General features: G+C 45.6%; 1 protein-coding gene and 1 pseudogene across 1 annotated transcript in view; both read right to left on the bottom strand.

Moving 5' to 3' along the window:
* Window positions 1-9,905: 9,905 nt before the first annotated feature.
* Window positions 9,906-15,335, bottom strand: part of SCD5 (stearoyl-CoA desaturase 5) — a 43,795-nt gene continuing 38,365 nt past the window's right edge. The window contains exons 4-5 of the mRNA XM_066632446.1: window positions 12,433-12,665; window positions 9,906-10,096 (exon numbers count right to left, since the gene is read on the bottom strand). Coding sequence (XP_066488543.1) covers window positions 9,906-10,096; window positions 12,433-12,665 — 424 coding nt within the window. The remainder of the gene's footprint in view (window positions 10,097-12,432; window positions 12,666-15,335) is intronic.
* Window positions 14,934-15,050, bottom strand: LOC136656539 (5S ribosomal RNA; annotated as a pseudogene).

Consider the following 15,335-nt stretch of genomic DNA (forward strand, 5'->3'; position numbering starts at 1 on the left):
ATGCTTTCCTGGGAGTAAGTACTATTCAACATAATAAGACTTGCTTCTTAGTAAATATGTATTGAATTGTGCTGTTAGAGGTTTTAGGGCCTTGGGTTTCCTGGATTTTAAAAGGGCAATATGGGATTTTATTTTATTTATTCATTAAAGCATATTTCCTGCGCTTACAATAGAAGGACATAAAAAAAGAGACAGAAATTCAGTAAAACTACCAACTAAGACACAAATGCAAACATCAGGAAAAACCAGATCTCCCTTAACAGAAAGCAGCACATAACAATCATAATTAAGCCACCCATCAATCTATCAATTGAATGAGAACAAGCGCAAAGGATCACTCAGTCTTGAAAGTCTTTAGAAGCAGCTAGGTTTTCATTTGGCACCTGAAGGTAAGGGGTGGAGTGGAGGATCATATGAGCCTCCAACAAAAGGAACTCTCAACGTGTCAGGGCCATTTAGGCAAGGCCTTGCTCCTAGTATCGGAATGCCTCTCTTCATTCGATAATGGTGCCTACAATGGCATTAGGTAACTGACTGTACGCCTCCATCCAGCTCTGATCTACAGATGGAAAGCAAGGAGATTAGCCACCCTCGTAAGGAAACCTCTTTATGCCAAAAGGCTTCTGTGGCTAACAGATCTGAGCAACTGAGAGTGTCCTTGCTGCTAAGGAATTGTCTTTATTCCACTCCTCCCTCAACTGAACAGGAACTTTGCTTGACAGGTCCTCCACCTGGACTGGACTGGTCATCTGACCTACTAGCCAAAGAATTCAATTTAAGCATATTTATCGCCCATGGAAGGCAGGAATGGCGTGATGGGACTTTTGGGAAGCCTAGAACAGCACGCAATGTCCATAGTGGGTGTAGACCCCACCCCCTTGGGTACAACCAGACATGGGGGGCTTACCTAGGTGATGACGTGCGGTTGTCGGCAGCAAGAAGACGGGAGACAGAAACGGTCACTTTGCAAAGTCGATTTACTTGCATAAGACACTTAACATTCATGGGGCCTGTTATGTCACAGGCCCTTTTGATTACAAAGGGTTGTGCCATTGGTGCCCACTAGGATCACTCCCCGACACTTCCCAGCCCCCCAAAGTACCAGGGAGAGCTCTCTGGCAGGTGCCTGTTGCCCTGGGAGATGGGTTCCAATGGGGTTGGTCGACTGCTGCGCTTCAGTCCAGATGTCCACGGGAGGGCCCCAGGCCCTGATCAACTGGCCAGCATTGGCCAAGGGGACGGCCAGCATTGGCCTGTGGCCTTGCTTCCCAGGGGGTCACCCTGGGGTCCCAGGAAGCCCAGACAGGCCCCAGTCCTGGGGGCTCCCGGTTCCGGTTCCGGTTCCCTCCCTCCTGGGCTGGGGCCATGAAGACCCCTTTCAGGAGATGGGCTGGGGCTGCCCTGTCTGGCCATCCTTCCAGTGGCGGAGCTGCTGCCGCCTAGAGAGGAGTGACCTCCCTCTATGCCTCCCAGGCTCCTTATGAAGCCTGCAGCTGACTTGGCCAGTCTGGCTGTCTGGGGATCCCAGGAGTCCTTGGGCCCTACTCCCTGGGAGAGGCTCTGCCTGGGGGCCCAGTCCTGGCAGCACTTGTGACTTACTCCCAAGGAGGCCCCTGTACCTGAAGAGACCCCGGCCACCAGGGCTGGACCCAGATGACACAGCTGTATAGGAGAACCTGACCACAGAAAAGCTCTTCATTATAAAGGATAAATAAATAAAGGGATAAATAAATCCCTTAACACACACACTTACAGGAGGCTGTAGTCAGGCCCCCTCACCTCACTTCATAAATCTCTTTAAGCAAAGCAGGAGGAGTGGCTTGAGCAAGAGACATGATAGGATGAAAAGAAGGCCAGGAGGAGATGTCCAAGACCTAGTTCTTATTATAGTGGAAAATGTGTCTCCCCAAACTTTCACATTGCTGTTTGAGTTCTCATATGACATTGAGTTCTCCTTATGAAACCCCTTCCTGTTGGAAATTAGGGAGAGAGTTCTAATTCAGCCTTCTTCCCAATATATCTGTGGAAGGAGCATTGAAGCATGTAGACCAGGAGTGTCCAAACTTTTGGGCAAGAGGGCCACATCATCTCTCTCTGACACTGTGCCAGAGGCCAGGAAAACAAACAAGTCATTTACATTTAAATGAATAGGCAGCAACTGTTACCCTAATCTTGTCTGATCTCGGAAGCTAAGCAGAGTCAGGCCTGCTTAGTACTTGGATGGGAGACCTCCTGAGAATACTGGGTGCTGTAGGCTTATATACCATAGTCTTTCAAGACTGAAGGTTGCCAACCATTAGAGATGGAATTTATATGAATGAATGAATGAATGATGGTCTCACAATAGCTCAAAGCCTATAAAAGGTTTTGCGCAAAGCAAGGCCAGCCTTTCCTTCACTGTCACTGCCGCTTCACAGATGTGAAACAGCAAGCAGTGGAGGGAGCCCTTGGCCCACAGCTTGCACAAGAGTTTGAACAGTTGCCCTCACAGTCACAGAAATTGTATCAGGCTGGCATGGGCTCCAGCAAGTGGTGGGCCAGAAGCTCATTTGAGACTGGGGGTTCCCCACGGGTTGGATTGGGGTTCCCCAAGGGCTGCAAATGGCCCCTGGCCTGGGCTTTTGGCACCCCTGGTGTAGCCTAAGCAGATATTCAGAATCTGAATGGAAGGTAGACCTGAGAAGAGAAGATTAAACTGAGAGAGAGAATGGCCAAGAAGGAGAGATTCATATGGCCAGGAACTGTAATGAGTTTAATTTAAAATAAGAAGCCAAATATTTAACTGCAGTTGCCTCGTATAGATTCTTTCTAATACACAAGATTTGTTTCAGTATCGCCTTTTCCGGGAACTGATTTTCTACAGCGGTGCTGAAACAGCCGTCTTGCATCATATTGCTCTGAAAAAGCAACCCATTGTAAACTGCTAGTTGCGGGTCATGAAATGCAATCAATATGTCAGAAAATGAAGATAAGGATTTTTTTTTTTTCCTGTGAGTTGCTCTGAGTAATTACCATAGTAAGAAGAATCATTCATATTACCCACTGGAATGCCTGGGCCGTTCAAAGGGATGAGATGTCCTCTGCAGCACATTGTAGCCATTTTCCTTCGTAGTTTGCTCCTTCGTTTCATTGCTCCTGCAATTTGGCTCATTACTGTAACCACCAGACTGTGCAGATATTTTTAATCACAGTCAACATTTGGTTCTGTATTCACGTCACACGCATAACTCCCGCCGGAGCCAAGACACACTTTCTGCTGTGAATGAAATAATAATAAATACACAGACCATTCCATTCCGACTGGCCAAAAATTGTACTTTAGCAAAGTATTCTGCTGACCAATTTTGCCTCCGCTTCGGCCTTAACCCTAACCTACCCAGTGGGAACTGGGAAGTGAGTCATTACTATTGGTTCACCGTGCAGCGCAATCCTATCTTGTGTTGGAACAGTCAAGCCAGGAGGCTTGTGCTGTATCCAGCGCAAGATAGGGCTGCAAAGTGGCTCAGCCAAAGGTAAGGGGAACTTTTCCCCTTACCCCCGGGTAAGCCACTGCAGCCCCTATGAGTCTCTTATATTACTCAGGAGGTGGCACAAGTTCGAGGAGAGCGGAGCGGCTTGAGTCTCCGCACTACTCGAGTATGGGGGCTAGGATCCTGCATAACAGCTTGAAGACCTGCAGTGAGGGAGAGCTGGGGTCAATGATGGTGTGGGGGAGGAGCTGCAGAGCAGACTCCTCCCACATTGCATCAAAACCCGAGGCAGATAGTAGTGGCACTGCCCACAGCATAACCCAAGTCAGAGGCCAAAGTGGGGATGCAGTATAAAAGTTAATGGGGCAGATTTAAACATAACATCATCACTTACAAATCTATCAACAAGACTTAAGGTTCGCTGTCTTTTTTTTTAAGGCCATTTCGGCCCAGCGCTGCATATATGCAGCAGGGATCAAAAGTGCACACCTGTGGGCTGGGTAGAAATGGGTTAAATCAACCCTCAAAGTTGAATTTGAAAATTAATTTTTTTAATTTTTTTTCCCATAAAGTTGAACACTGAACATGTGCTCTAAGTCAAATGTGACTTCACAAAACTGGGGAGCTGGAAAGTAAAATCACATGTTTTCCAGTTTTTACTTGTTTGTTTCATGAAAGAAAAATCAGGGCAAGGCAAACTCATTAGTACCTGTTTATTAGAAATCACCCAAGCATTTTACATGTCATTCATAACATAGTAACACTGATATATACCTGCTGGATGAAAAACAGAAAGAGGATTAATATTTTTGTATACAGTCATTTCCAACAAACCAGTAAGAAGACATTAACAAACCAAACTGCTTTTTTCTTTTAAATTCAACATCCATTTGAGGAAATCTGACCTTGATTCCCATTTACACTACAAAATAAGTCTTCAAGCCAACTCAGACAGTGTCAACAGGCCCTTAAAACAGGCATACACATTCTACTGAACCCAGATACATTGACACAAACTCGTTTTGTTCATGATAAAATGCAGGTGCTGGCCCCGATCCACTCAGAGGTTATCCACATGCAGTAAGCAAGGATGGCTCCTGTTGCATACACTCAGGGCTGTGGTGGGTGAGCATGCGGGCACACATGTTTGGATTAGCCACATTCAGCAGCCTAGTGGGCAAGCTGCTCTCTGACTGATGCAGAGCCCTTCCAGGCTGTGTGTCTGCTACCAAGCTTGTAGAAGCCCCGATTCCCTCTTGGGGTGGAGGACACAGTGGAAATACACCCCCAACTTGCTGTTGACCAAATTTTCAGCATATGAGAGGATGGGAGATCCACTGTTCTCATAGATATATGGATCACAGAGGATGCAGGCAGTAGACTTAGACTGAACACCTGCATGTAAGTCCTGTACGTAAGTCCTGACTTACATACTGGGCTTCTGATGCCTTCTGAATCAATCAATACACAAACCCCAGCTCATAATTCCAGCTTGCCTCTTATGTATTAAGATTGGTGATGTTTCAAGTGCCATCTTGAACAGCGGCATAGCTAGAGGGGGTGCAAAGCACTAAGCTTTGCAGGCTCCTGAACATACCATGCAAGCAACCCATTCCCTTTGGAGTCATTACGGATGGTGGGAGCAAAACGGGTGAATGCCTCCGTTTTGTTCCCACCGCCCAGAATGGCTCCAAAGGAGAGGGGGAGTAGGAGGGGGAGGGGTCGCTTGCTTGGCACGTTCAGGTGCCTGCAAAACTTAGTGCTTTGCGCCCCCTCTAGCTACGCCACTGATCTTGAGTCCTGCGCATCATGTACACCCAATGAATTTGTTAATGCATTGTAGCACAACCAATGTGCCTGCACAGAATAATTCAAGGTGGTTGAGTCTACGCTAGAGGCCCCAGCAAGCCCATGGCCAAAATCAGCCTGTTAAGCCAGGATTCAGACATGGGGCAATCAGGAGAAGATGTGTTTATGCTCATGTTGACATCACTGATAATATTATGAAGCCCTTTGGCTGCTACCTGTCTTTAAGTGGAGCACCCTCTATGAAATGCAAGTTTGTACTTGATACCCTTCACAAGATCTCTGGTTTAAATGGTTGGGAAAAGACTTTAAGGCAGTGGCTCCCAAACTTACCATGGTAGTGGCATTCTTCCTCCATGGTGCCCTGACAAGAGAGTCATGCACTTGTGCACAAGAGTCATGCAAGATCCTGGCTCAGCCAAGATGATGGTACCTGGGAGAGCCAGTAAGGAGAGGCAGCTGTGGACATCCTGCAGCACTCCTGTGAGTTCACCACAGCGCCCTGACATGTCAGAGTGCACAATTTGGGAACCATTGCTTTAAGAGGGTGATACACAGCCAATCCTACTTCAGTCTCTGCATGGCAATGCAATGGTGCCAGTGCACCTTCCACTGCAGTCCACTGCAGGGGAGTTTTGGCTTTTGGAGGTCTCCCCAGAGTAAGGAGACATTTTTCCTCTTGCTTTGTGGTAAGCCCCAGAAGCTGGGATGGGGTTGTGCCAGCTCAGTCACTGGCACAAGTCTGTGTTATTCCTTGAAAGCAGGTCAGGTCCAGGAAAGGGCTTGGGATTTGGCATATACCACCACCACACCTAGTCCCACCTGGGTGTCATCCTCTCTGCCCATGTCATTGCCCCATTCCACCCACCCCTCCTTTGTTCTCTGCTTCCCCATCTTCCTCCAGCCCCTTGTGCCAGCTCACCTGCTCCAGTGGGCATCTGGCCTCCATTAGCATGCAGAACTGGCTGCTTACTGCTTGTACTGGTGGCCAGTCCACATGCACTTGGTCGTGTTTGTGATGGCCATAAAGGAGGTTACACTGGGTGGAACACATGTTCCACTGGGATAATCCTTCAGTAGCGTTGGACCAATAGTCGCCTGCATGGTAGAAGGATTTCCTAAGAAGACCTAAGCAGTTTCTCACTTAGAAATCTCCAGTGAAGGAGATTCTGCTGTATCCCTCAGGGCACAGTTATAAGAACTTTTACCTAAAGCTGAAATAAATTTTGATGGTAGGGAAAAAAAAAATCTCAAATTTAAATATTTGGTAATTGAGTTTGTGTTGTAGTGACCAGCTTTCAGATTTACTCCTTGCTCCATTATTTCTGAAATCCACAGTCAATCTTCCCACTTTGAAACATCAAGGCCAGGCTGCAAATAGCCGTTTTAAATCCACCTAAGTGGCACCCAATCAAGTGTTTAATTTTTCTTCTTAACAAATGGCCTTTATACCACTCTCCAAATTGCTTTTGAAACCCCCTTCTGTTTCAAATGCAGTTTGCTGTGTCTGGAGCAGGTGATGGGAAAAGGTGCTTGAGAAAACCTCCTTGGGCTTGTGGAACAAGCTGCGCTGTTCTTTAGATTCTGGCTCATACATTCCCAGGGAGCAGACATGCAATATATTCTATTTTGGGCTCTCCTTCCTGTTGAGAATAAAAGACTTCTTTCTGTGATTTCCGTAGATACTCTACGGAAATCACAGAGTACTCTATGGAATACCCTACTCCAATCAGAGTGGAAATGAACTTGGTGGATGGAAATTCTTGCTCAGGATTAGAAACTGTACACTGTTGCACTCTCCATTTCACAAAAATTTGGAAATTTGCAGGAGTTCAATTCCATTTATCCCTCTGTGGCTAACAATGGATGCGAAGGGCTCCAGGTCCCTTTAAGGAAACATGCTTTTTACAAGGCATCTATTAAGTCCCAAAATTACATAAACTATCATTTAAAACATATTTTACTTGGGCAGTCAATGGATGCTGCATGCAGCTGAAGCTTTAGTACAGCTTATAATCAGCTCTTATGTCCCAATGATCAAAAGTTGAGATGGGGGGGGTGGGGTTAAGATAACCTACTGAATACATGTGCATGCCTGAGTAGCTTTGGCCAGTCAGAACAGAAATTAGGTATCCAAACATTTAAAATGGAGCTTTATTTGGTTTAAGACATTGTTTAGCTGTACACTTTTACAAATGACAACGTATACGTGACAATAAAATTAGTCATCTAAACATACCAATTTCAGTTTTTTTGGCCCACAAAGCATATAGATGTTAATACAAGTACCTGCTCTTCAATAAATTAATTACATATTTAACAAGAAAACTAAGCAAAAGTTTGAAAAAAATAAAATAAAATCAGAGAGCATTGGTCTTGCAGCAGAGGGTTAGCAAAAGTCTCTCTTTTTCTTTCAACAATGAGAGTGTTTCAGTTCAGTTTCAGAATTAATGTCTTTTTTTTTTGTCTGTGAGGTGGGCACCATTGTTAATTATATGGCAATCATATGGTGGGGAGAGGAAGCAGAGGAGGAGGGGTGAAACTTCAGGTGTAGACAAAAAGGACATAGCACCAGGGAGGGAGAAAGAGCTGGCAGCCCCTCTTTATCCACCAGATTCCCCGGATCTGTAATGCTGTGAAAGCAACTACAGAGGAAGCCCCTCTTCTTGCCAGAACATTGAACCACAAGACTTCCATTTCACTTCTAATCAGTGCCCACAGCTTAGAACTTGGGACAAAGCAGAATTTACAGTAGTTAACTCCAGTGATCAAGGGAGTTTTCACTTTCCGAGCTACTATCTATCCTGGGAATTTGGGAACAAACTCCAGCTGTGTCCCTCAAGGCAAGTTACAGCATTGAGTCTGCCCTCCACATGGTCTTTGGGTGCACATCTCCCCTTAGATTTTAGTAATCCTTACATGTTCCAGTCCTCACAGAAGAACAGACACTGGGACAGACTTCAGACACCATCTGAGGATGCCCAGGCATTGAGAGATTCAAGAGGGAGTAGGCATACAAGAGGTTTGGAGGGCTGACTGAGGGACCAATTCTATCCAACATTCCAGTGCTGATGCAGCTGTACCAACAGGATGTGTGCTGCATCCTGAGATGGGGGGACAGTCACAGAGGCCACTTCAAGGCAAGGGAACAAATGTTCCCTTACCTTAGATTGAGCTGCGGCTGCATCTGTGCTGGAAATTTGGATAGGATTGGGCCCTTAATTGGTCCAAAGAACTGGGGAAACAGTAACTTATGTTTAACATATCTCTTCATGATTGATTTGTATGACTGTATGTTAGGTCCCAATGCCTCACTTTTTCCACCTGAAACACAGGTGGAATTCTGTTTTAGAATAGGTGCTTTCTCCAGAAATCTGTCTAGTTCTGGCCATAGCAGCCTTCCCTATTTTCTCCTGTAGAGGGACAGTTCCACAACCACAAGTTTTTGTATGTGCAAAGCTATCCCTTTATTGAAATGGTTAGGAAAGTCCTTCTCAATGGGAGTGCTACATGTACATCTGACCACCCACAGCAGCAAAGATCTACTGGATTGGGAGACAGAAAAATTTGGAATCGGCTTCTTTAATGAAACCATTCACTTGCTTCAACAACGCAAGAGCAGGTGGTTCTTTCATTCTGTCACAGTTTACATAGTGCGTTCATTGGGCGGCATCATAATGACTCGACCAAGTCAGAAGACCTGCTACATTGAACTCTAATATTAAATTAAATGTAAACTTATCAAACATGAAATTAGGCTATAATGATCCATGATTTAATTCCACTAAAGCCGTGGTTTTCAAGCAGTGTCCTGGGGCGCCAAGGGAGCTTATCAAGGGCTTCTCCATGAGAAGATTAGTAATGATGTACAAGACGCCATAAAGGTAAGCTTGTCCACCGCAGTTGAACTTCTGAAATGTGCAGTATTTTAGGGTGCCCATTCAATCCACACAGAGCCAGAGAGAGACCACAAGCCTGGCCAATGACCTGCATAAAATGAATGCGGACTAGAACGTATTGCAGAATCTTCTGTAACATGCAATCAGAGATGTAATTAGGCTGGAGCCTGAGGGGCAACTGCCCCAGGTGCTATGCCACCATCACCTCCTCCTCTAGGAGTAACCTGGAAGTTACTGCCTTGCACCACTTACTGGTCTCCCGGAGGAGGGGGGCGTTCACTGGAGTGGCTTTGTGCCCCATGTTCTTTCTTCTGTGGAGATTTCCCCATGAAAGGGGTGCCCATTCAAAGGGGAGAAGGAATGGGAGCACAAAGGAGGTGCTGGGAATGGGAGCTCCCAGCACCTCCTTCTCTGGGGAGAACCCAGTAGTGACATCACAATGTCATGTAACATCATGACATCACCGCCCTGGGCACTGGGTCTTCCAGCTATGGCTCCACATGCAACTCATCTTTGGAAGAGGAGTTGATGTAGAAAATGTTCCCTACAGAAAGAAAATTTGAAAACCAGTGCACGAAAACAAAATGGAATTAATTTGGCCTACGTTCGATGAAAAGTACTACTTCCATCCTAAGGGGTGGGGCAGTTGGGGGCTTAAGAAGAACCCCAATGAAGAGACATACAAACAACACATACCGCAGCATCAATGTTCAGAGACTCAGGTTGTCTTTCAAGAACTGCCATCTCCAGTCCTCTCTTTGCGGGCTTGGATAATCTCCATGGGAGCCTGCTTCCGGTCAGTGACCAAACCCAGCCAAAACATGAAATCAATGAACCAGGTGGTGGGGTTGAATTTCAAGCCGAGCTCACTAGCCGAATAATCAAATGGAAAGGTGTGGTGGTAATTGTGAAAACCTTCACCTGGAAAACAAAACCCCAAAGAAGGTAGATTACCTTTGGCAGTCAAAGGTAGAGAGGACAGCACCAATTCGTAAAAGAAACCAGAAAAGAAAGGATCTCAACATGTGGAAGGAAACGTGTTTGCATACCAAGGGCACATTTTTATAACTTAAAATTATAAATTATAATGTGTTACCCTGCAGATGCCTGAGCTTGTCTGATCTTGGAAGCTAAGCAGGGTCAGGCCTGGTTAGTACTTGGATGGGAGACCGCCTGGGAACACCGGGTGCTGTAGGCTTATACCATAGTTTTTCGAGACTGAAGGTTGCCAACCATATATATGTGTTTTTGACATCACCAAAAAAACCCACCTCTACTCATAGATCAGCACCTTACAGTATTTTCCTGGAAAATATTTTGGCAATCCTTGCCACTGATTTCACTGAGCTGATTTGGTTAGCGCTCTCACTCAATCAAGGAAACCGTAGCTAATTAACAGTCCAATCCTGTTAGGCTGCTGGGTCACCGAAATGCAGTGCATTTTACGGCCATCATACATGCAACTCCATAGAATTCAGCCTGGCTGCTGCCACAAGAGGAGAGCAACCATGCCCATGTGATGGCAGCCACTGTGTGAGCTCCGGCACTGGTAATTCAGCGTGGGGAATGGATGGGGGATGGGAGGAAATAGGAGGAAGAAGAATGATTAGTGTGGGGAGGGATGAGGGCAGGAAGAGGGCAACATCAGTGGCACAACTATCCCCTATTCCCATTCCTGGCCTCAGTCCACCTACCTAGGTCCACTCAGACTTGCACCAGTAAAGTAGCTGGTATAGGTCCAAATTGACCCATCTGTGCAGTGAAGGCTTACCCTGCGGCAAGGGAACAATTGTTTCCTTACCTGAAGGAGATCTCCAGGTCCTGAAACTCCCCCGCGGGATGCAGCACTCACCCCGTTGGCACGGCTGCATTAGCGCGTGGGGAATTATATGTTATTGGGCTGTTATTCTCCTAATGGTTTGGCCTACTTGGCCTGCATAAATCTCAGCGGGGACTGTTCCTCGATGGACTGCAGTCTCTGTGCAAAGACCATTTGGGGGAACATATCAATTTCATCCATCTTCTGCAATATTCCTGAAGCCGCTGGTAATAATAGTATTTATTGTCCTTTGATTGCTTCTTCTTCCCAAGCCACTGCAGTCAGTTTCATATGTTTTTGTCAGAGTGCCTCCAGAGATCTAGATGCCAGACTTGCCAATTTTATCTTTCTGTTTCATGGCTTTTGGGATGAAATTGGCAAGTCTGGAATCTAGATCTCTGGAGGAACTTGGACAAAAACATGTGAAACTGACAGCAGTGACTTGGGAAAAAGAAACACTGGTTTAAGACAGTGTTTTTCAACATTTGTCCTCCGCTGTACCACTTTGCACGGTCCACCTATTGGAATTACCACCAGGAGTTACCATCGATGATGTCATTGCAAGTTACTCTTCCAGATGGAGAGGCCGGATGCAACAAACACAAGTCAGAGGTTCAGGGCAGATTGGAGGACTTTTTCAAGCTCGTGAAAATTACACGCTGGATGGAGCTTTGCCCACTGAACCTGGTCTCGCTGCCAGTTGGTGGAGGTCTAGGGGTCCTGCATTTACCACTAGACACCAACTCAAGTACCACTGGTGGTAAAAGTACCACTGGTTGAGAAACATTGATCTAAGAAGACAGATGGAGGTATGAAGCAATTCAACAGTCAGCCAACATTTATTTACATCATTTGCATTATGTTACACTAATTCTATTGTGCTTTGAATCTCTTTGAGAAAAACAGGGTAAAAATGTTTGAATTTTTTTTTTTTTTAAATTGAGTAAACATGTTAACTGAGAATAACTTTACAGTAGTGGTTCCCAAACTGTGGTTCGGGACCCACTGGTAGGTCGCGACCTGGTTTTTGGTGGGTCCCATAACAGCTGGGCAGAACCTCCAATGGTGATGAAAAGATCAAATGACTAATTGCCCCAAGCCCTGAGGCTATTCAAAAATCAGAGAGCAGTTAATTGCCCCACAAAGAGCTCCGCTCTTGCAGTTTGCAAGCTTGTGTAAATATAGGGAGATAAATGTTTGAGTGTCTTTTGGGCAGTTATTATTACTTGTAAATAAATAAGTGCTTTCCTTCTAGATAACTTTTTTTATGTCTCGTAAAGCTAGATGGGCCCCAATAGAGTGTCATTTTAAAAAGTGGGTCCCAGTGCTAAAAAGTTTGGGAACTACTGCTTTAGAGCAAGCACAGAGTTCTACAGGTGGAAAAAAAATCCAAAGCCACAATTGTAAATTTTATGGACATGATATTCTTGGTACTCACCAATGGCTCCTATAGTGACGAGTGCATTCTGCCTAGGGTTTATGTTCTTGTCATATGGCCGATTGCCGTACATGTGAGCAGCACTGTTGACCAGCCAGGCCACATTGAGCGAGATGGTGTAACGGAGGATGGACGCAAGGAAGTAGGAGTTCCACAGGGTCTCTCCCCAGAAGTACCAAGGCACAAGAGTAGGAATGACAAAGCACATCAGCACCACTGAACTCTTATAGTACCTGTGAAGAAAGAGAACGGGTGACTGGTCTGCATCATCCAAGGCACCGTTTCCTAGACTGTTGAAAACCAAGTTAGTGAAGGATAATTAAAGCTAACAGAACCCAGCCTGCCTATTGGAACACTCAACCACCTGTCTCTAGTGCATTGCAAAATAATGGACAGGTGTGTCATGAGAGAACTACCAGTAACTTATTCAAAAACCCAGTGGTGGATCACCCATTATACTTGATGGGGCAAATGCCCCAGGTGTGAGCCTTTAGGACCCCACAGAAGCCTCTCTGGGCCTCCTGACAGGGTTGGAAACTGTGCTTTCGTTTTACTGGAAGCACAGTTTAAAGCCTCCCTAATAAATATCTTCAGAATTGCAGCCACTTTGCTTCCTGCTGTATTCAAAGCTATGTTCAAGATTGGTCCTGGTTCCCCCTGGTCCATATTCAACACTGTGACCCTTTTCACAAAATTTTGAAATTTTTTTAATGACCATCTGTAAACTTTTGATGATGTCACCACCACTCTACCTAGCAACAGAGAGACTTCTTCAACTGAGATGCCACCACACTGCTCCCCTTCTCGTGTAGGCAAAGCTCCATGGCAACAATGTACTTCAGACAGAGCATTTCTGATATAAACTGAAATATAAGTTTAGATCCATCTTCCTGTATGGTTCTCAATTCGTTTCAAAACTGGATTATTGCATTCTCAAAATATTTTATTATTCACATTTTTATATTGCTCTTCTTCCAAAGAGCTCAGGTGGTATAAACAGCTGCTCCCCTCCTTTTGTCCTCACAACAACCCTGTGATTGTAGGTGAGGCTGAGAGAAAGTGACTGGCCCAAAATCACCCAGGAAACTTCATAGCTGAGGGGGGATTCAAACCCGGATCTTACAGGTTTAAGCCCACCTCCCAAACTACTGCACCACCCTGGCTCTTGGCTACAAACAGCTGGCTATTTGGCTACAAATCACATTTGTGGTTATTCACATGTGCAAAAAGGGTGGACAAAAGAAAAATTGTGCTTTTACTGTCATTTGTGAAACCCTAAATGCGCTTCTTTGGACCATATTAGCCCTTTCTTGGCTGACTCATGTCATATGTCATTTGGGAACAGCCAACATGCACTTCCCACTCTGGGTCCCCAATGGAAAAATGCTACAAAACAGCATTTCTCTAAGTTGCCATTAGCTGCACCCAGCCATTAATGTGTTGTTGCACAAGAATGTCTTTTGGTTTGTTCAAAGCAATATCATTTGGAATAATTGTAATTTGCCCAAATTGTGTCATCAAATGCTGATTTCGACTTCATTAATGCATATGCTTAGAGAGCATTGCCCATTAATCTGCAGGAGAAAACTATCAAATGTTTCTCTCTTATTCCTTTTTAGCCCTCTCAGTGTAGATATCAAAGAAAACTGGCTGCCATGACAGCAACTCTTTCCTAGGAAGAACTGGGGAAGATGGAAGGTTGATGGCTTGTGAGCATTAAGGTCAATACTCAGTTACTCTGGAAACACAGGTTCCATCTGCTATAGAGGGACAAAGTAGAAGGGGCTGTAAGCAAGTGATAGAGTGTCTGCTTTGAAAGCAGGATGTCCTGGAGTCATTCCCTGGCATCTCCAGCTAGAGGTGAGGAAGACCCCCTGCCTGAAACTCTGAATATGACTTACTGAAGAAACATGCACAGGATTGCTGGGTTTGGTCCTCTACCCAATATGCGAGAGAGAAGATGAAATGATATCTTATTTTCCTTTCTTCTTTCGGGGGGGGGGGGAATTTTTGAGCTGGCTGACAAGAAGCAGCCTTAGGGGTCCTGGAAAGGGTCTTGTGGTTGCTCTTGGGTACAGATGCAGTTTTGGGTCCAGTAGTGACTGCCTGTGAAAGCCTGCTTGCTTCCCACCTGCTCAACCTATTTCGCAAAGAGCTTTGTGCATTTCCAGCTCTTTCTTCCTCATAAGGGAAACAGATCCTATAACAGGCTCCCATGGAACATCATAGTGTAGCTTAGCTGAAAGACAGGAGCCACCTGGAACTACGAGCTCCTCTCTGCAGTGCAACCCCTCCCTGCTCATCATGAGACACGGTGGTCTAGATTGCAGGAGCTGATCTATGAGGCGCTAGTGGGCGGCCCTGCCTGCTTTCTGGAAGGTAATACAGTCTGTTTCTCTGCCTCTCTCTCTCAGTTGCACAGCTCTTACTGCTTTCTTGTCCTCTGCCATGGCGGTTTCTGAAATGGTTGGCAACCTTCAGTCTCGAAAGACTATGCTATAAGCCTACAGCACCCAGTATTCCCAAGTGGTCTCCCATCCAAGTACTAACCAGGCCTGACCCTGCTTCGCTTCTGAGATCAGATGAGATCAGGCATGTGCAGGGTAACAGTTGAAGCTAAGCAGGGTCAGGCCTGGTTAGTACTTGGATGGGAGACCGCCTGGGAATACTGGGTGCTGTAGGCTTATACCATAGTCTTTTAAGACTGAAGGTTGCCAACCACCACCATTCTGAAATGCTGTATTCATATTTTAAAACGTTTCCTAACAGACACAGGGTTGGTTCACACAATCCCGCGTTGACCATCCTGCTTTATTTAGGTCATCCCAATCCTGAATTATGCAGTCGCCCATCAAGAGCTTTTGAGTACACTGGTCTGTAATGCAAGTTCTCACGTGGTTGTG

Source organism: Tiliqua scincoides, chromosome 6 (genome assembly GCF_035046505.1).
Source record: "Tiliqua scincoides isolate rTilSci1 chromosome 6, rTilSci1.hap2, whole genome shotgun sequence".
In the NCBI taxonomy this organism is placed as follows: Eukaryota; Metazoa; Chordata; class Lepidosauria; order Squamata; family Scincidae; genus Tiliqua; species Tiliqua scincoides.